At 40.9% G+C, this 21679-nt stretch overlaps 1 protein-coding gene across 1 annotated transcript; it reads left to right on the top strand.

Annotated features, from left to right (window-relative positions):
* The first annotated feature begins 14948 nt into the window (after positions 1-14948).
* CCNO (cyclin O) lies at positions 14949-18225 on the top strand. The gene is made up of 3 exons (XM_036751859.1): positions 14949-15398; positions 15958-16143; positions 17671-18225. Exons 1-3 carry the CDS (start codon positions 14949-14951, stop codon positions 18223-18225), a joined length of 1191 nt encoding a protein of 396 aa, XP_036607754.1.
* Positions 18226-21679: the final 3454 nt, after the last annotated feature.

Here is a 21679-nt window from a genome sequence, read left to right as displayed (position 1 = left end):
TCAATTTTCTCCCTTGACCCTGTACCTTTTCAAAAGTGTTTTTGATTACCTCCTCCCCCTATCTGCCCTCCTTTCTATTGTCACCTGTTTTTTATCTCCTTCCTCCTTCTTTCCTGTGGGGTAAGATACACAATTGAGTGTATATGTTATTCCCTCCTCAGGTCAAATCCGATGAGAGCAAGATTCACTCATTCCCCCTCACCTGCCCCCTCTTCCCTTCCAACAGAACTGCTTTTTCTTGCCACTTTTATGTGAGATGATTACCCCATTCTATCTCTCCCTTTCTTCCTCTCTCAATATATTCCTCTCTCATCCCTTAATTTGATTTTATTTTTTTAGATATCATCCTTTCATATTCAACTCACCCTGTGCCCTCTGTCACTCTATATATGAATATTCCCTTTAGTTACCCTAATACTCATGTCTCATGAATTATACATATCATCTTTCCATGTAGGAATGTAAACAAAATGGTTCAACTTTAGTAAGTCCCTTATGATTTCTCTTTTTTGTTTACCTTTTCATGCTTGTCTTGATTCTTGTGTTTGAAAGCCAGATTTTCTATTGAGCTCTGGTCTTTTCACTGAGAAAGCCTGAAAGTCCTCTATTTTATTGAAAGTCCATATTTTGCCTTGGAGCATGATACTCAGTTTTGCTGGGTAGGTGATCTTGGTTTTAATCCTAGCTCCATTGACCTCCGGAATATCATATTCCAAGCCCTTCAATTCCTTAATGTAGAAGCTGCTAGATCTTGTATTATCCTGATTATGTTTCCACCATACTCAAATTATTTCTTTCTGGCTGCTTGCAGTATTTTCTCCTTGATCTGGGAGCTCTGGAATTTAGCAACAATATTCCTAGGAGTTTTCTTTTTGGGATCTTTTTGAGGAGGTGATCTGTGGATTCTTTCAATTTCTATTTTACCCTCTGGCTCTAGAATATCAGGGCAGTTCTCCTTGATAATTTCTTGAAAGATGATGTCTAGGCTCTTTTTTTGATCATGGCTCTTTCAAGTAGTCCAATAATTTTTAAATTATCTCTCCTGGATCTATTTTCCAGGTCAGTGGTTTTTCCAATGAGATATTTCACATTGTCTTCCACTTTTTTATTCCTTTGGTTCTGTTTTATAATATCTTGATTTCTCATCAAGTCACTAGCTTCCACTTGCTCCAATCTAATTTTTAAGGTAGTATTTTCTTCAGTGGTCTTTTGGACCTACTTTTCCATTTGGCTAATTCTGCCTTTCAAGGTATTCTTCTCCTCATTGTCTTTTTGGAGCTCTTTTGCCATTTGAGTTAGTTTTCTTCAGTATTTTTTTGGTTCTCCTTTAGCAAGTCATTGACTTGTTTTTCATAGTTTTCTCACATCGCTCTCATTTCTCTTCCCAATTTTTCCTCTACTTCTCTAACTTGCTTTTCCCAATCCTTTTTGAACTCTTCCATGGCCTGAGACCAGTTCATGTTTCTCTTGGAGGCTTTTGATGTAGGCTCTTTGACTTTGTTGACTTCTTCTGGCTGTATGTTTTGGTTTTCTTTGTCACCAAAGAAAGATTCCAAAGTCTGAGTCTGAATCTGAGTTCATTTTCACTGCCTGGCCATGTTCCCAGCCAACTACTTGACCCTTGAGTTTTTTGTCGGGATATGACTGCTTGTAGAGTAGAGAGTCCCAAGCTTGAGTGGTTGAGCTGTTGTTTTCAGAGCTATTTCTACACAGCAAGCTCTGCCACAACAGCACTCCTCCTCCCCCAAGAGCCACCAACCTGGACAGGACTCAGATCTAAGCTGGCTCTACACTCCCACTTGGATCTGCCACTTAATTCCTCCCCCCAGGTGGGCCTGCAGCCAGAAGCAACTGCAGCTGTAGTTCTGTAGCTGCACCACCTCTGCTGCCTCCGGGCGGTGGCAGAACTGTGAACTCCTTCCACTCTGTCTCAGCAGCTTTTCCCACTAACCTTCTCTGTTGTCTTTGGTGTTTGTGGGTTCAGAAGTCTGGTAATTGCCGCAGCTCACTAGGGCCTGTTACGTTTGGCTCCCAGTCTGGTTGGTCCAGGCATGGCTCACACTGGACTCTGATCCTCTCTGCTCCCAGCTCTATGTGGTAGACCTTACCCTATGACCATCCAGGTTGTCCTGGGCTGGAGCCCTGCTTCCCTCTGCTATTTTGTGGGTTCTGCAGTTCTAGAATTTGTTCAGAGCCATTTTTATAGGTGTTTGGAGTGACCCGGGTGGGGGAGCTCACCCAAGTCCCTACTTTCCAGCCACCTATCCCTATTTTTTTTAATTGAGAAAATAGAGGTTAAGTGACTTGCTCAGAGTCATACAGCTAATAAGTGTCTGAAGCAGGATTTGAATTCAGGTCCTCCAGACTCCAGGGCCAGTGTTCTATTTATTGTGCCACTTAGCTGCTTCTAGGAGTCAAAGAAATCCTAGGCCATATTAAAAGAGCCGTAGCACCAAGTACTAAGGAGGTGGTAACCCTGCTGTGCCGGGCCACATCTATTCAGACCAGAGCTGAAGGACTAACTGTGTTCCTTTCTGAGTATACCACCTTCTAGAGAGGACCCAGGGGACCATAACCAGTCAAGGACTTCAAGACCACTCCAAGAAGACGGATTGAAGGAACCAGGTATGTTTAGCCTGGGTAAGAGAAGACTTGGGGAAATGCAATACTTACCTTCAAGGATTTGGAGAGATGTTACATGAAAGATTTAGACACATTCTATTTGACCCAAGAGGTCAGAAATAGAATGGGTAGAGGTTGAAAAGAGGCAAATTGAGGCTTGATGTCATGGTGGGGGTGGGGAGTGGAACGTGCTAACATTAGAGCACTACAAAAATGGAATAGTCTGTAGAGGGTCCCCATTCACATGGGCATTTCAAAGAAGAGCTGGATGAGTGTTAGCTGGATTTGATAGCGGCAACTTCTTTTCAACCCAGAGATCCCTTGATTCTGTGATTCCTCATGTGCCGTGGCCTTGTTAAGGGCCAAAGAGCACCCCACCCCAAAGAGTAGCCACGATGGAAGGAAGTCCAGTGGGTTTAACCCATAACATTTAGTGAACTACAAAGAAGTGCCCCCTTGTTAATACAAACCTATAAATCTATCCATCCTTCCAACCATCTACGACAGTTGGTGATACAGTTGGTAAACTCTGAGGCACAAACTAAAGGGAAGGCTGATTCTCATAATTCCACAGAAACACCATGGAGAGACCCATAGATGCATGGATGAACACGGGTTGGAAAAAATATGTGGGTGGGGAGATGAGAAGCAGAGAACTTGAGGGAGTGTCAAACCTATGAACTGGTCATTGGAATGACGCCAGAAGTAATGTAACAAAGAGATCTCTTTCTCTACAGGTGTGGGTATCAGAGGATATTTATAAACACATGTAGAATTTCTGGGTTAAAAAAAATACCAAACAACCAGAGAATTCCAGGCCTTTGTTCAATACTAGCAAAACTTGTCTAACTTCAAGCACTTTAAATACATTAATAGAAAATAAAGTCTTAAGTAAACATTTTAATTTTTAGTGACACAAAAACACAGAGCAAAGGTCTGTAAGGTTGCCCATATTTACGTGGTAACTGAATTCTCTGTCTTTCCTGAAATGGGGGTAGAGCAAATGAACTGCCCCATCTCAAATGGAATCTTGAAGCAGGAAGGGAAAAAAGACACAATCCCCTTGCCATTTTACTCCAGCTGAAGCGCCAACCTGAAAAAGGATCTGCTCTCCTCCATTGCTATTTTGTTTTACAGTTAATGGTTTGATTTAAATAAATCACATCTGAAAATAATCTTAGGCTAAGCAGTTTTAAGTAGCTTTCATTATGAGAGCATTGGCTTAATTATGTTAAACATTTTTTTCAGAACACATTTTAAATTTACCCAGTGCCTATAAGGTATGTTGGACCCTAGGCCCAGAAAGATTGGAAATAGAAGTTAATTTTAAAGTCCTTTCTGAGTAGGAGAAATGGAAACAATTTGGACAATTGTTTAACCTTGAGAAAAAGGGGAAAGTGTTAAAGACCCTGGGGCACTTTGTTTAAGAGAAAACTTTGAAATGTTGAGAGTGGAGCCAATTGGTGCGTGGAGAAATCACGTTCTATTTCAGTTTCAAAACATTGTTTTTAGTTCTGTTTAAGCTTTTTTTTTTTTTTGGTTATATTTTGTGGAAAAAGTCATGGACCCCTTAAATACTAAGTGATTATTTTTAAACACTACATTATAAAAAGTTGTAGAAAAACAGCAATTTCCAGTGTTTAATTAGGAAAAAATCACCAGCCTTACTATACAGAACTGACAAAAATCAGGAAGAAATGCTAGAAAATGAAATCAGATTCAAAATAACTATGGAATGCAAAAACTGAGAGTCATTCTGCCAAGACACACACGCACACAATATGTTGATAAATACAACTATAAAAAATTGAGGGACGATTTTTTCCCACATCAGGACACACACTAAGGTCAATCTCAAAAAACAAAAGCCCAAAACATTTATTACACATTTTTGGTGCACTTTGCTAGGTTCTGGGAAAGACGTGAAAATTAAGAGAGACACAATTGTTACCATGTCAGAACTCAGAATGTAGCAGGGGGCTAGGACCAAGATTCATACAGCTTTAATACAAACAGAAACATGAAAATGTTTAACACAGTTGTGAACCAAATCCAAGAGCCAAGGGCATGTTAATAGCCTAATTTGCTTGCTTGCTTTTTAAAACACACTCTAAGGTGTATACAATACAGAAAAATGAAGGTGAGAAAGTTCAAATGCTTAACTGGCAATGCTAATTAGGCATTAATTAGGATGAACAGAAAGTACAAGTCATCATTCCTAAATCCTTTTCTATCTTTGAAGCCAAGTTGCCTCAGATTAATAAATTATTTAATTAATAATTTTCTTTAGGTCTTTGTTCAAGGCTTCTCTTTTGTAGCTAGATTGTATTTGTCCTTTTCATAAATTTGCTAGTAAGACCCTGCTGGTTCAGCTCTGACTTTCATTCATCCTTGGTTACTTGGCCAAGGGTCTTCATTTGCTAGATTTTGTTTCTCTTCATAGGTTTCTAATATTTAATATATCTGCTCTTCCTTTTGGAATTCTGTTAAATAACCTTGAACACACCCACCCATACCTACCCCTACCCCAATACAAACTCCCCGGGGACAGGGACTGTTCTGCCTTTATCTTGACATTCTCATTGTCTAGCACAGTACTTGTCACACAATTAACACTTAATACATATTTGTTGAAGTGAAGCTAGGTGGAGCAGAGTCAGGAAAATTCCTCTCCCTGAGATCAAATCCGGCCGTCGACGCTTACTAGCTGTGTGATCCTGGGCAAGTCACTTAATCCTGTTTCCTCATCTGTAAACTGAGCTGGAGAAGGAAATGGCAAATCATACCAGTATCTCTGCCAAGAAAACCCCAGATGGGCTCACAAAGAGCTAGACTTGACTGAAACGACTGAACAACAAATGCTTGCTGAATTGAGTTGAAACTAACACGTTAAAGAAGGAAGAGGGAACTGGTAAAGGATATTCCAGGCTTAGGGTGCAAAGACGCAGGGGTGGAGGTGGGGAAGAATATGTATAGGGGTGTAGACCATGTATAGTAGTGTAGTTTAACTGGAGCATAGAATAATTGAAAGAGGGTAGTTTAGGATCACAATAACATCATAAATTTATAGCTGTCAGAGATCTTGGAGGCTGACTAACAATATCTCCTCATCTAGGAAAAATCGGAGATTCAAACAAGTTAAATGACTTTCCCAAGGTAATATAAGTAATAAATGGCAATTTATTGAAATTGAACTCAAAAAGTTGAACTCAGACTACAAATTCAGTAATTTTTTTGTTGATAAAACTGGAAAGATGGGATGGAACCAGATTGTCAGAGTCCTGAACGCCAGCGTAAGTTCGAACCTTATTTAACAGAGACTCCACTGAAGGGTTTGGGTAAAGGAGTGATGCGATCAGATCTGTGATTGAGGAAGATTGAGTTTCAGGGTGGGCCTGACCAGTAGTAGTCTAGTTAATTTACCAGGTTAAAGGATGACGCTTTTGTTCCGCCATTGAAACTGCATTTGGGAATTTGATCATTCACTCTAATGAAAAGTACCCTAGTCCACTGAGGGTATGACCACACCCAACAATTTAAATGGTAACTTGAATATAATGGAAATATCCTACAACTTCCATGGAGAAATATCTTCCTTTTTTCCACTAAAAATAAATTTTATCGATCTTTTGGGTTTTTTTTTTTTACGTCACTAAGATTTCCATGTATCCTTCCACTTACTCCCTTCCAGAGAATCATCCCATACAATAAATATTTTCCAGGAGAAAAAAAAATCAGCAAAACTGATCAATATGTCAAAAATGTTTGAAAATGTGTACCATGAATCACATTTCCCAACTCTGCAAAGGAAGGTTTATAGCTCTTCTTCGCGACCATATGTGTTCTTTGTAATTTTACAACATTCACTTTTGATTGTTTTTCATTTCTTCTTTCTATTTCCACAGTTGTAGTTTTAGTGTATATTGTCTTCTTGGCTCGGCTTACTTTACTGTGCATTACTTCATGTGACTCTTTCATGATTCTCTGTATTTATCATTTCCATAATTTCATAATGGGTTGTTTTGATTTGCATTTCTCTTGTTACTGTGATTTGGAGCATCCTTTCATATGACTGTGTATAGTCTGCCATTCTTTTGAGAACTATTTGTTCATATTCTTTGATCATTTATCTATTGGACAGTGGTGTATTGGTATTCAAGGAGGACCAGCACCTCTGGTAGGAGGGCTGCTTAGCCTTTTTCAGGGCTGTTCATTTACTTTTGGTGTCCACTTGGCACCCAACTTTCACCTGTGGCTCTAAGAGGCTGTAGCATGCACAGTAACCACACTCAATAAAACAATCTCAGTAGATGGGGCATATAAGGTTAAGAATAACTCACAGACCTCAAGCCCATTGGTGAGTCAGGGAAGTGTCTTCTCCAAGCATGTGAAAACTTCTTCCAGAAGAATGGGCACCAAGGTCATCCACTTCATCACTCACCAGTCCTCTTGACTTTTGTCTTGCCACTGGACTTGGTGTGTGTATTTCATTTTGAGCCCTAAATCTGTCAGTTGTCAGGAATTTCATCATCATTCCTCTGGAATCGTGGAAGGTTATTGTATTGATCATGGTTCTTGCAGCTTTCAAAGTTGTCTTCTTGTTACTCAATAAAGAGTTCTCCTGCTTTTGAATTATTCTATAGTCTGCCCACTTAATTCTTCATTAGTCTATAAAAAGCCTTCATAATTGTTCATTTTCATAATATTGATGTTTTAGCATAAATTGTTCTTTTGGTTCTACTCACTTTATTCTGCATCTGTTCATCGAAGTCTTTCTACGTCTCTTTGAAACCATCCTTTTCCTTATTCATACAACATAGTAGTACTCTATCACATTCATATCTGCAACTTACTCAGCCATTCCTCACTTGATAGGCATCCCCTTTAGTTTCCACTTTTTTGCCACCACAAAAAGAGCTGCTACAAACGTATGTGTATATAAAAGACCTTTCCTTTTTCTTTTATTTCTTCTGGTAATAAGCCTAGCAGTGGTATAGCTTGGTCAAAGCGCACATTCTCTTCAGTAACTTTTTGTGCACAATTCCAAATTGCTTTCAAATATTTGTATCCATTCACAGGTTCAATAATACTGTATCAATATTCCTATTTTCCCACAACTGATCAAACATTTATCATTTTCATTTTTTTGGTCACCTTTGTCACTTTGCAAAAGATTTTTTTCCCCAATTAATTGTTTCTTTTTTAATCTTAGCTTCATTAGACTTGCTTGAGCAAAAAAATAAAAAATAAAAAAAGCAAAAAAAAAAAAAACAAAACCATCTTGTAAATTTGATGTAATCAAAACCATCCATTTTATCTTCTGTGATTCTATCTCATTTGGTCATGAACTATTTTTCTACCCACAGATCTGATAGGTAATTCCCCTCCCCTCACCATTTCTCTAATTTATTGGTGCTGTGACCTATGTCTAAGCCATGTTCCCATTTGGAGCTTATCTTGGTATAAGGTATAAGGTGTTGGTCAAAATGTAATTTTTTCCCCACTGCTGTCCAGTTTCGTCTTTATGTCTTTGTGTTTATCAAATACTAAGGCACAAGAAACACATGCTTTTGCATATTATATAGTAAATATGTTTCAGTGATTTCTATTTTTTAACTAGTAGCAAATTATTTTACTAATTACTGTTTTGTAGTATAGTTTAAGATCCAACATTGCTGGATTGCCTTTTTTGCCATTTTTTTTCATTATTTCTCTGGAGATTCTTGATCCTTTTTTTTAACCTTCATATGAATTTTTATAAAGTAATATTTTGGTCGTTTGATTGGGATAGCATTGAATAAGTAAATTAATTTAATTAGTATTTTCATTTTTTCATATTGTCTCATTCTAACCATGAGCAATCAATATTTTCCCAATTATTTCGATCTGTTTTTCTGCAGTGATTTGTGGTTGTATATTTTTTTGAGTGTATATTGGTAGATAGACTTCCAAGTTTTTTATACATTCTGTAGTAATTCTAAATTGAGTTTTTCTTTCTGTTTTTTCAAACTTCTTGGTTTTATTTGTACTATATAGAAATACTAGTGATTTGTGAGGAATTATTTTGTATCCTGCAATTTGCTGATGTTGCCATTTTAATTAATTTTTAATTGACTCTTTGGGATTCAAGCACATCATCATATAATTATAAAAATAATAATTTTTTTATCTTCTTTACCTGTTCTTGTTTCCTCAATTTCTTTTTCTTGTTTTATTGTGATAGCCAGAATTTCTACTCAAATAGAAGGGATGACAATAGACATCCTAATTTCAGCCCTGAATCGATTGAAAATGGTTCTGTTTTATTTCTATAACACATGTTAATTCTTGATTCTAGATATATGCTATTTTTCATGTTGAGGAGAGTTCTATTTGTTCCCATGCTTTCTAGTGTTGTTGGTTTTTTTAAAAATAGAATGAATGTCATAGCTTGTCAAAAGTTTTTTCTGCATCTATTGACATAATCCTGATTTGTGTTTAATTTTTTATCAATGTGATTTATTAATTTTGTGGTTTTACTAAGTTAACCTTGCATTCTTTTTACAAATCCAGTCTGATCATAGCATTTAATCTTTGTAATATTTTTAAAAACTTTTTGCTAATATTTGATTTTTAAAATTCATACCACTGTTCCTTAGAAAATTTTTCTGTTTTCTTTTTCTGTTTTTACTCTCACTAGTTTATGTATCAAGACTACATCTGCATTGCAGAAAGAATTTGGTATAGTCTCCTCCCCTACACCATCACCTCTTTTTTTTTTCTATTTTTGCAAACAGTTTATGTCATAATAGATTCAATTGTTCTCTGATTATTTGATACAATTCACTTGTGAATCCATTTGGTCCTGTAGTTTTTTCTTTGGAAGTTCTTTTATGGCAAGTTCAATTTCTCCCTCTAAAATTATATTGTTTAAATTATATATTTCTTGTTCTGTTAATTTGGATATCTTATGTTTTTTAAATGTTTATTAATTTAACTTAAGTTGTTGGTTTTATTGGCATATAGTATGGCAAAATAGTTTCTAATATTACTTTTATTAATTATTTGTTCTGAATTTTAATTTTGATACTGGTAAACTGGTTTTCCTTTTGATTCTTTTTAATCAAATAAATTAATTAATAATTTATTTATTTTATTGGTTTTAAAAAATAGCTCCTGGTCTTATTTATTAATTCATTTTGTCTCCAATTTTATTATTCTTTTTTAATTTTCAAGGTTTTTATTTTGATGTTTAATTGAAATTTTTTAAGCTGTTGGTTTTCTACTATTTTTAGTTGCATTCCTAATCATTAATCTGTTCTTTCTCTTTTTGTTAATAAAAGTGTTTAGAAATATAAATTTCCTGCTAAGTACTTTTTTTGGCTGCATCCCCAAGATTGTTGAATTTAGTTTCATTGTTATCAATACCTTTAATGAACTTATATGTCATATCTTTGATTTGTTCTTTGACCACTTAGTGTTTAGTTAACTGATTTTTAAAGCTTTCTCGGTGGCTCTTTATTCTTGCATTTACTTAGTGCTTGCAAAGTTTTTTTAGTAAATATTATTTCATTTTATCTTTTATTTAATATAATTCTATTGCATTGTTGTCAGCAAAGAATGTTTGTAATAATTCTGCTTTTTTTTGCATTTACAAGTTTTTTATGTCCTAAGACATGACCAATACCTGAAAAGGTGCCACGCATAGCTAAGAAATAAGTATTATCATCTCTATTTTCATTCAAAAATTTCCAGAGGTCTATCATGTCTAATTTTTCTAAAATTATATTTGTTTATTAACTTCTTTCTTTTTTTTGTTAGATTTATCTAGGGCCAATAGAGATATATTGAGGTCTCCCATTATTATGGCTTTACCATCTATTTCTCCTTGTAATTCATTTAACTTTTAAAAAAAATTGGAAGCCACGAAATTTAGCTTATATATGTTAGCTGTGCTAATATTCATAGTTATCCACTATAGTCTTGTTGTGGCACTGGATATTCATTCATTCAATATTGGAAAGACTGTTGAAAACACTACAGGTATTGTGAGTAGGTTCCTGACAGTGCTGAAGGTGTCATGTGTTAATCACTTCTGTACAACATCATACTCTACAGAGAAGCTGGATCATCAAGTTTTTATTCCCTTCAGGATAGAAGAAAATAGATTGCAGTAGAAAGCATGTTGGATTTGGAGTCAGATGACCCAAGTTCTAGTCCTGGCTCTGACACCTTATCTGTATGACTATGGGTATGACACTTAACCCTTTTGTGCCTCAGTTTCTTCATCTGCAAAATAGAGGAAGGGTAAGGTGGACAAAATGATGTCTTAGATCCCTTCCAGCTATCCTCTAAATCTGTGATCCCATGAGTTTAAGTATAAATGGGTTTTTAAAACACCACCACACATATGACTTAATTTAGGGAGGGAAATTAATTTAGTAAATGAACTTTTGGCTAAGGAGATATCTCAACAAAGAATTTGAATTTCTGGATCATGGCTTATAATATAAGGTTGACAGATTCCTGGTCAGAGATGGAAGACTCAAACAAAGGCTGGTAAAAATGTATCTGCTAGTTGTTTTGCATATCTAATTAAAAGGGATTTAAACTTAAAAGGATAGGATAGGAAGACTATATATGTGTATGTGTGTGTGTGTATGTGTGTGTGTGTATACATATATATATATCGGGTGGTGATAAATTTTTATTTTACTTTTCAACTAGCAATCATTTTCCCCTTTCTTTCTCACCACAACATGAAAAAAAAGAAAACTCTTTGTAAAAAATATACATAGTTAAGCAAAATAAAATCACACATTTGCCATTTACAAAACATGTCTCATTCTGAATATTAAGTTTATCACTTCTTTGTCAAAGTTTTTCAGGCTTTTTAAACATTTTTCTTTTCAATGTTGTTATTTTACAAATTGTTCTCTTGGTTCCGTTCACTTTACTCTGCATCAGTTCATTTAAGTCTTCCCATGTTTTTCTGAAATCATCTTGTTATGGCACCATAGTATTTCATTATATCCATGTATCATAGTTTGTTCAGTCATTTCCCAATTGATGGATACTCTCTTAGTCTCTAGACTTTTGCTACTACAAAGAGAGCCCCTACTAATATTTTTGTACATATGGACCTTTCCCCTCTTTCTTTGATTTCTTTAGGGTATAAACCTGGTACTACTATGTCAAAAGATATGTACAGTGTGATAACTTTTGGGGGCACATTTGCAAAATGTTTTCTAGAATGACTAGACAAATTCACAGCTCCACCAACAATGTATTAGTATAACTTTTCCAGAAGCCCTGCTAATATTTGTCATGGGGGGGGGGCAACTTTGCCAATATGACTTAGAAACCTTAGATTTGCTTCAATCTGCATTTCTCTAATTTTTATAAGTTTGGGGTTTTTGAAATATGGATATGGATAGTTTGAATTTTTTTCTTTGAAAACTCTTTGTTCATATCCTTTGACCATTTGTCAAGTGGAGAAACTATACTAGATTTTAAAAAGTGGAAGAAAGTCCCAGTAGCAAAGAATGAATAATGAGTGTAGCATGGTTCTGTATAAATAGAGTCAGGAGTGTTGAGTTTAGGTGGTGCAGTGGATGAAGTGCTGGGCCTGGAGTCAGGAAGATCTGAGTACAAATCCAGCCTCAGACACTTTTGCTAGCTTGGTGATCCTGGGCAAGTCATTTAACTTCAGTCTCCTTATCTGTAAAATGAGGATAATAATAGCACCCACCTACCTGGGTTTGTTGTGAGGTTCAAATGAAATAATTATAAAGCATCTAGTACATAGTAAGCGATACACAAATGTTAACTATTACTATTAAAGCTCTGAATGAGCTGAGGCTGTCACGCAAAGGACAACTAAAAGGGATGTCTGGGATTTTAAAAAGCTGTATCAGGAGAGAAAGAAGGATCAAAGTAGGGATACAATCTTTGCTTGGCGCAGATTGGACTTGATAACTAAAAGCAGAGAGAAGACAGAGCTGCTCAGTTTTTATTTGTTTCTGTTTTCTCTGTATAGGAATGCGCTTTACAGTGGAAAAGGACAAAAATCACTCAATCAATCTACATTTTTAAGTGCCTACTAAGTGCCAAGCACTCTGCTAAACACTGGGGATACAAAAAGAGGCAAAAGACAGTCCCTGCCCTTAAGGGGTTTGAATTCAACGAACAAAAATGACTAACAGGGAATTGATACTCAAGATCCATAAGGAGATGGTAACAGAGTATGTTGCAGCCTTTGATGAATTCAAGTCAGTTGGCCCAGATAAACTACATTTTGAGATAGTGAAAGGACCTGCAGACAAGTTTGCTGAGCCATTGTTCAGATATTTAAAAGATTAATGAAACATGAAAGAGGCATCATGAGATCTGAGAAGGTTAGTTTGTCCTAAAATCTTTTTTTAAGGGAAGAAAGCAGAGCCTAAAAAATATAGGCAAATGAGCTTGACTATCATTCCTGGGAAGGATCATTAAAACATAGTTGACAAATATCTAGAAAGAGAACCAGAGATTGCAAAGAGCCAGTGTGGCTTAGTCAAGAACAGGTCATGCCAGATTAGCCTCATTTCCTTTTCTGACCAGATTACCAAGCTAGTAAATGAAGGGGATTCACAACAATATGTCACAGTGGATAGCACACTGGGACTAGAGTCAGGAAGACTCACCTTCCTGAGTTCAAATCTGGCCTTGGATGCTTCCTAGCTGTGTTTCCCTGAGCAAGTCACTTAACCCTGTTTGCCTCAGTTTTCTCATCTGTGAAAGGAGCTGGAGGAGGAAATGGCAAACCACTCCAGTATCTTTGCCAAGAAAAGCCCAAATGGGGTCTTGAAAAATTGACTGAATAATTGAAGGGAGTACAGTTTACTTATATTTTAGCAAAGATTTGGATAAACTCTTTCATACAATTCATGTGGAGAAAATGGAAGGATATGGAGTCCAATCAGTTGGATTTCTAACTGTTGGCTGGTTGAATCCAAAAAGTAGTCATTCAATGTCAATGTAGCAGGTCTCCAGTGGAGTGCCTTGGGGATCTGTGCTCGGCCTTGTGCGGTTTTTTACATTTTTTTATCCACGATTTGAATAAAAGTAGAGGTTGTTTACACATGAAATTTAAAGATGACACAGCTGGGAGGGACTTGGCCTGTGATTTCAATGGTAGTGGGAACTCCTAAGGACTCCCTCTACCAATGTGACTCAGCATCTTCTGTGCTATTTATGGTCTTAGGAGAGTTGTCTAGCACAGAGAGATTGTGACTTGCTCCAAAGTCACCCAGTTAGTCTGCCTCTGAGCCGCAACTTGAACTCGGGTCTTCCTGGCAACTGAGGAGGGGAAGGTCTTTGAGTCCATGTAATATGAAGATCAACTGAAGGAACTGGGAGTGTTTCCTCTGGAGCTGAGTCTTGAAGGAAGCCAGAAATCTAAGAAGCAAAACGAGGAGAGCAAGCACAGGGTGAAGGTGGGCATTAGAGGGAGGGAATGATCAATGCAAAGGTATAGAGACAGGAGATGGAGCATCTTGGCTGAGGAACTAATTACTGGCCAGTATGGCTGGATTGTAGAGGTCGTGGAGGGGAATAACGTATAAGAATATAGGAGAAAAGGGCGCCACGCTGTGAAGAGCTTTATTAAATTATATCTAGTAAGGTCACTAAAAGGATGAAAAAATCAAACAAGCGGCTCCCAACTGGAGCCCCAGTTGGATATTACAATATTCAATAATAATCCCAATGCAGAAGATGCGAAGTCAGAAGATGCTGGCCTGTGCAAACCCTGTTTGGCCAAGGAAGAGGAAGAGAGGGAAAGGTATTTTTCCTCTGGATGAGCAGGTCCCATCGCCCAACCGAAGTCAACCTGGACTTTCTTACACTCCACACCCAAATTCTGGGGGGTGTCCAGATTTTGGCCCTCTCCTTGCAGGCCAGGTTCTGGCCCAGAACTTCCAGTTAGATACCCGCACCCCAGGGTCCTCTGGTTACTGAGGTAACTCCAGGATGCTCTCGGTGCAGCCTGAAGCGCTCCCCTCCCCCCATCCCTGAGCAGCTTTCCCTTCCCGGGGCTCAGTGGCGGTGTTTGCGCTGCTGCCAACTGCTCAGTCCCAGGAGCGGTTCTTTAACCGGGAAAACGCGGCCCTCGCGCCGCGCTCCGAGCTCAGCCACTGAGAGAGGAGGGGCAGGGAGGTGGGGGGGGGGCGGGCAGAAAGAAGGAGGAGGGAAGGTACTTAGTCTTGCGCTGGCTGCAGTCAGAGTCTTTGGCACACGCGCGCGCGCGCGCGAGCCTTGCTCCAGCTGAGTTCCCGAGGGAGAGCAGATCCACGGCTGGTGGAACTATGCTCCCCATATTGCTCAACCTCCCGACCCCCTCGAGTCCCGACAGCCCCGTAGATCGGTGTGAGGCCCCAATCAGCAGCGAAAACCCTCGCGCCCCGGTGAAGAAGCGCAAGAGTCCACGATACCGGAGGCAGCAGCCCCTGCAGCTCCACCCGCTCCCGCATCGGCTCCCGCGTCGGTTTTCGGGAGACTCGGGCGTGTGCGATCTGTTCGAATCTCCCTCCTCTAGTTCCAGCTCCAGCTGCGGCTCCGGCTCCGGCTCCGGCTCGAATGACGCCCACAGCCCGGCCCGCCGGGATCCGCGCTACAGCCAGCCGGCCTACACGGGACTTGTGAGCAGCCCGCTGGACCTGCAGATCTTCCGAGACTACGGGCAGAGCTGCTACGCCTTCCGCAAAGGGTTGGAGAGCCAATTCCATCCGCGCGAGCCCCTGGCGCAGCAGCCCCAAGTGAGGCGTCCTCCGTTCGTCCCCAGCGCCTCCACGGTGCTCTTTCTCTCTCTCTTTTCTCTCCCTATTAGTGTGTTTTCCTCTCTCCTCTCTGATCCTCCGAGCTCCCATCTCCTCTCCTCCTCTCCTCTCCTGGGTAGTCTCTGCTCCTCTTTTAATCTCAACTCTTCACATCGATTCCGCAGCTACCTTCCTCGCCGACCCCCGTTAGCCCATTCACGTCTCATTTCTTCAAGAACTCCCTACCCAGGTCCCCCTCTCGTCTGCGCTTCCAGCTATGAAGGTACTGCCCAAGCAGAGGAGACAGATGAGGAGTGAGGAGGTTCTACATCTCTGTTCCCCATCCGTCTCTTTTCTTCATTTCTTTCTTCCCCATCCCTCTGTCTCTGGGAAGCGAATTGTGATTTAGCCGGTGTTATTCGACCCTGGAAACTCGACTCTGGAAACTCACTGGATTTTTCCTAGTCCCTTCCTGCAGAAGGAGAAGGCAGCTCCCACCCTCTCCCATAAACTGATACCCCGGCTCTTTGAGCCATTTCTGTGGTCTGCTTCCTAACAGGTGACGGCAGAATCCCGTTGTAAACTGCTCAGCTGGTTGATCCCTGTCCACCGGCAATTCGGCTTCACCTTCGAGTCTCTGTGCCTGGCGGTGAACATCCTGGACCGCTTCCTCACCACCACCCCGGTGGCTGCCGACTGCTTCCAGCTGCTGGGGGTCACCTCACTGCTCATCGCTTGCAAGCAGGTACATACCCCGCTGAGCTCTTGGAGAAGGCTCTGGATCTCTGCTAGCCCACCTCTGTCCAAGCCAGAATTTCTGATGTCCCAATGTCCATTAGATTGGGAATCACTTCTCTGAATCCTGGCCCCGTTCAAGACTAAGCATCTGCTTTAAAACGATGGGGTGTGTTTGTTTTTTTTAAGTTTTCCCCCTATCTTGCAGGCTCTTATTCCTCAGTCAGGCAACTTTTCTACCCTCTCTTCCCAATAAAAGGAAAGCATTAGGTCCATACCCCCCACTCCCCCCACCCCACCCAGCCTTTTGTCTGTCGCAGTGAGAGCGTCGTCCAACCTAGTTATAAGGACAAGACTGTCCAGTTGGAGAAACAATGCTTTAAGTGAGAGAAGACCACAACTTCCGTAGTAATAACTCGAGTTAACACAGTACTTCAAGGTTTATGGTATATTCCTCACAACAGTCTTGTGAGGTCATTTTAGAGATGAGGCTAAGATAAAAGCCAAGTGACTTGTTCAAAGTCACACATACATACACGTGCGCGCACACACACACACAAGCACAGAGAGCTAGTGAGGGATGAGGAGGCAGTACTCAAACTGTGGTCTTCTGACTCCGAGCCCTATGCAATGTCCACCACTTCGAGGACAAAATGTGGAGATATTATGACACTTTCTCTTCCCATATTTCCCTCCCAAGTCCTGCTCCTGGGATTTGTACTGCACTAAAGTGCTGGTGCTGAACTTTGTCTGGCAGGTCCACAATCACGCTGGGGTACCTCCAGATGGTGGCTTTACCTTGCAGTTCTTAGCTTCCTGCTCTGCAGATCAGATTAGATGAGGAGTTTAGACTAATTAGAATCTAGTTAGATTTTAATAGAACTTAAACTCCTCGAGTGCAGGGACTTTCTCACTTTTGTAATTCGTTTCCTCAACACAAAGCCGACAAGTCGGCTGGAATTTAACAAGTGCTGATGGATTGACTGATAAGATTAGGTGACCTGTTCGATCCCTTACAGTTCTTCATCTAAGGCCCTACCAAGCTAGGCTGTGCAGTGGATAGAGTGCCGATGCCTAGAGTCAGGATGGACCTGAGTTCAAATTCGACCTCAGACACTTTCCTAGCTCTGTGACCTTGGACAAGTCACTTAACCTTGTTTGCCTCAGTTTCCTCCTCTGTAAAAAGAGTGGGAGAAGACAAACTACTGCAGTATCTATGCCAAGAAAACCCCAAATGAAGAGTCTGCAACGACTGAATAACAACACCAGGCTAGGAAGGCTTTGGTATGATTGTCACAGTCATACCAAACTTAACAAACTTAACCAAGTCTGAGAGGTTCATTACTTGATTGGCCATAGGGAGAGAAGAGGTGTGGGATACGTTTTTTTCACCACTGCTCCTGAACAAGGGGGGCTTGCAATATAAGGGCTGCAATACACCTCTCTCCCCTGAAGAACTAGAGATCCTTGAAGTCAGAGTGCCCCCCTTCCCACCCCTGCCCCTCCTCACGCAGTGTGGTGTTCGTGTTTTATGCAGGTAGAGGTGCACCCGCCTCGGGTGAAGCAGCTCCTGTCTCTGTGCGGCGGCGCCTTCACCCGCCAGCAGCTCTGCAACCTGGAGTGTATCGTGCTGTGCAAGCTACAGTTCAGCCTCGAGGCGCCCACCGTCGCCTTCTTTCTGGAGCATTTCACCCATTTTCGGGTGGCTTCCCGGGAGGCAGACCCCAGTGATGCTGCCGATGCCCATGCCTTGGCCAAGGGGGTGGCGCAGCTAAGCCTGGCCGATTACGCCTTCACCAGGTACACCCCTTCCCTCCTGGCCATCTGCTGTCTGGGGCTAGCAGACCGCATACTCAAACATGGAAAACCTCTGGACCTGCACGTAAGCAATTATCCGGAAGCGGAGCTGCAGAACTGCCTGGGGAAGCTGCAGCTACTGGCGTCTTTGAATACAGACGCTTTACCCCGTATCTTGCCCCCGTCCCTCTCGGAAAAATGCAAATTTTTCGGGACTGAGTTAAAGCTAGAGAGTCCACCTGCGGTGTCCGGCTCTTCCCCCTCCTCCGATAAAGCGAGCGGTAGCGAGTGCTAGACGTAATGCATCAACAGTATGACTGAATTTTCTTTCTCTTTATACCTCAGAAAAGAGCAGTATTGGCTTAAGGGTGGTAGGAGACTCCGAATTCGGGGTTCCAGGGGATTTGGTTCTTGGTGCCTCGTGTTTGGGTAACTAATGAAGCAGGACCAGTCTAGCACACCAACAATAGACCCTTGCCATCCTGCACAGGTTCACTTGCACTGGCATACTGATGTAAGACAGTCGTATCACCCTGTTTATTTATTCAACCCAGTGGACAATTAAGAGTCACTAGGAAAACAAATAGTGCCCCAACCCAATAAATGTCGAATCCCTGGCGAACCGATTGTTCGAGGCTGAGGTTTGTCTGCGTAATATTTCCCGGGGATTTGCGTCCGCAGTGGCTGGGGGATAGGGGTGGGGGTGGGGCCAAGGGGGAAGGGATCTGAACAAAATGAATCATTTGGGAGGGGCGGGGTGGGAACCGTTTAGGCCCACCAGTCTTGTTCCTCCCAGAGAACAGTTTTCACTGTAGGAAACTTGGAGGCGAGCGACCTGGCCTGTGAAGGGACTGTTTGTAGACACATGTAGAGCTTATAGAAGCTAGTTAGGGATACTAATACAGGTGAGAGGAAGTCCCTTTCCTCAAGGAGTTTACATTCAAATAAGGGAAGACAACAGTTAAAGGAGACCGGGAAGAGAAGGGTGCCCACCCCTGGAGAAAGCGGCTGGAGGGTCCAGATAGGAAAGACCAAAGCCAAGAGGAAAGGCCCCAAACACAAGCTAGATAAACAGGCAGTTACTAGAAAATGTATTGGCCGTGAGGATGAGGAGGGAGGGACTGTCAAATCTCTCTTGCTCCTAGGCTAGGCGTAGGGGAACTGCCTAGCCACTATCCTCACTACACTAAAAAAACAAAAAACAAAAAACTTTCCCCCTCAAAGCAGCCCCACTCTTTAAAAATGCCTACCTGGGGTTTTATGTCCAGGTTTTTGTTTGTTCTAAAGTCTCCCTGAGATTGGAACAATCTTTGAAAACAAATATCTGCCTTTTGTACCTTTTTCCCTACACTAGAACGGGTTCGGGGGTGGGGGCGGGGTGGGGGCCATCTGCAAACTCTCCTTTGAACCCCACTCCTCCCCATCACCTTCTCTTTCCCAGAAACACACAAGGGAAGGAGAGGAGACAAGCAGGTGTGAGGGCGGAAGGACAGCTCTGGTCTGATAGGATTCAAAAATCACTCGTTCATGTCTGATCTGCCCCTTCTTAGAACCTGGGTAAAGAGTCAGAGACACTGGGGCCCTTGAGGATGAAAGAACGAAGTCCTGGGATCCAGGGGAGAAGCCTAAGGGATGAAGAGTCAGGGGGTATCTGGATGGGTGTAGTTAATGGAGAGAAAATTCTGGGGAGCCCAGTAAGTGCCACGATCCCGAGGCTACCCTGATAGTAGTGAAGCTGGAATTCTCTGGCTGATCCCTGCTAAAAATGGTAGCAAAGATTTAGCTTGAAAGGGGCCTTAGAGTCCAACACTAGTCTAGTTTAACCCTCTTATTTTAAGTAGGGGGAAACTGAGGCCCAGAGCAGTTCACATAGGTAATATAAGTGAAGTTAGGATTCAATCCCAGTTCCTTTGACTCCAAATCCATTACTCTTTCCATTGTAACAGATCCCACTGGTGGATGGACAAGGCCCAGGCCACTTCTGAGAAGATATGCAAAGAATAGGTGTGGAAGTAAATGGAAACCCTGTTGTTTCATTGCCCTGCTTTGAAGAGGGATGCCCCACAGGAAAAGCCTTGAGAAACTAGACCATACAGAAGGGTATCTACTCTTACAGCCCCTCCCCGCCCCCCAGCAAACATCTTCCACGTGTTTGAGCTGCTTTCCTCTGACCCTGAATGCCAAGGTTCTTTTTCCTCCTGCCTAGACATTTATGGATTTTGGAACTTAAATATTTGTTTGTAGAATAATAACAAATATTTCTAATGAAGTTTGGAAAATCAAACTTTTCATCTACATTCTTCAGAGCTTTAAGATTTACACACTACTTTCTTTATACATGGAAACAACTATGTGCAAAAAAAGAGGTTGAATTGTTCTTAGAACTGACATCATAAGGAAAATAAAACTTTTATGGTATGCTACAAATTATGAATTTGTCCAATGAATAAGAATGAAGGCAATAAATTCTATATGCACTCACAATACACACACACATACACACAACAATAGCTCCTACTTCCCACGTTTGTTGTGAAAATCAAATGAAATAATATTTGTAAAGCACTTAGCACAGTGCTTGGTATATACTAGGCATTATACAAATGATGATGATGATAGGAAAGGACCTGTGAATGCATAAGCTGGACCAGGAAGTGTATGACATTCTTAAAAGAAAAGTCCTAGTTAGTAGCCTTAATGCTGAGGTTAAGTCCAAAAGGGAGTAAGTGCCAACAGGCAGGATTTAAACTCAGGTCTTCCCCACAACAAGCTCAGTGCTACCACTCCATATCTGTATCTTTTGATAACATAAACAAATTATAAATAAAAATGTACTCTTCTGCAGTAGGTATACGACAAAATATTTATTGAGAGCCCACTAAGCAATAGACATAAGATGCAACAACTTAACATAGCATTTTAAGATTTGCAAATACATGCTTGATCTCTTTTACAAGAGAGTCAGGACACAGCGAGAAGTTTGCATTCCAAGTTGTATTAGGCCATTTTACGTATAGGAAGAGAAGAAACACAATAATTTCTGGTAGTGGGCTGCTCTTAGTCCTCTTTTTTAACTCTCTTAGCCCTTAATCCTGACAATTTTCAAAAAATTTTCCATTCCAAATGTGCTCCATGTGGTAATTCTGTTGCACACTCATAAAGAAAACCATTGCACTCAAAGTCTGTCCTCACTCACTCTCTCTGAAGTTAAAGTGTAGATATGGAAAAACTTGGTTTCTCTTTGTTTCTCACTTTCCTCATTTGTAAAATGGGAGGTGGTTGAACTTGATGGCTTTTAAGAGCTCTTCCAGCTTTAAATCTTTGGTCCTATGATTCTTCTCAGAAACCAGGAGCTTTTCTGGGAAAGGTGTCATAAAAGTCAATCCCATCTTTGATACCAGGTGTGTGATCATGGACAGATCATTTAACATTCACTCTTTCTATAAAATGAGGGGGTTAGCCTCTGTGGCTTCCAAATTCCCTTCCAGCTCTAAATCTGTAATCATATGATCTAGTGGGGGTTTAGTCCTTTCCTACCCCTCCTCAAAAGGGGTCCTCTAGTCCAGCCCACTCATACTGGTGGAGAACTTGACTTCCAAAGAGAGTGACTCGCTGAAAGTGTTATAGGTAGTCCCTCACCCCTTCAAGGACCTCTCTTAGGGTGTTCACTCTAGCAAAGGACTCTCCAGGCTGCCTCCTCTCTCCCCTAAAACAACCCATCAAGAGTAAAGAATGGGAGCATATGCTTT

Source organism: Trichosurus vulpecula, chromosome 1, assembly GCF_011100635.1.
Source record: "Trichosurus vulpecula isolate mTriVul1 chromosome 1, mTriVul1.pri, whole genome shotgun sequence".
In the NCBI taxonomy this organism is placed as follows: Eukaryota; Metazoa; Chordata; class Mammalia; order Diprotodontia; family Phalangeridae; genus Trichosurus; species Trichosurus vulpecula.
Note: the sequence above shows the minus strand (reverse complement) of the source record. Positions and strands in the feature narration are given on the sequence as shown.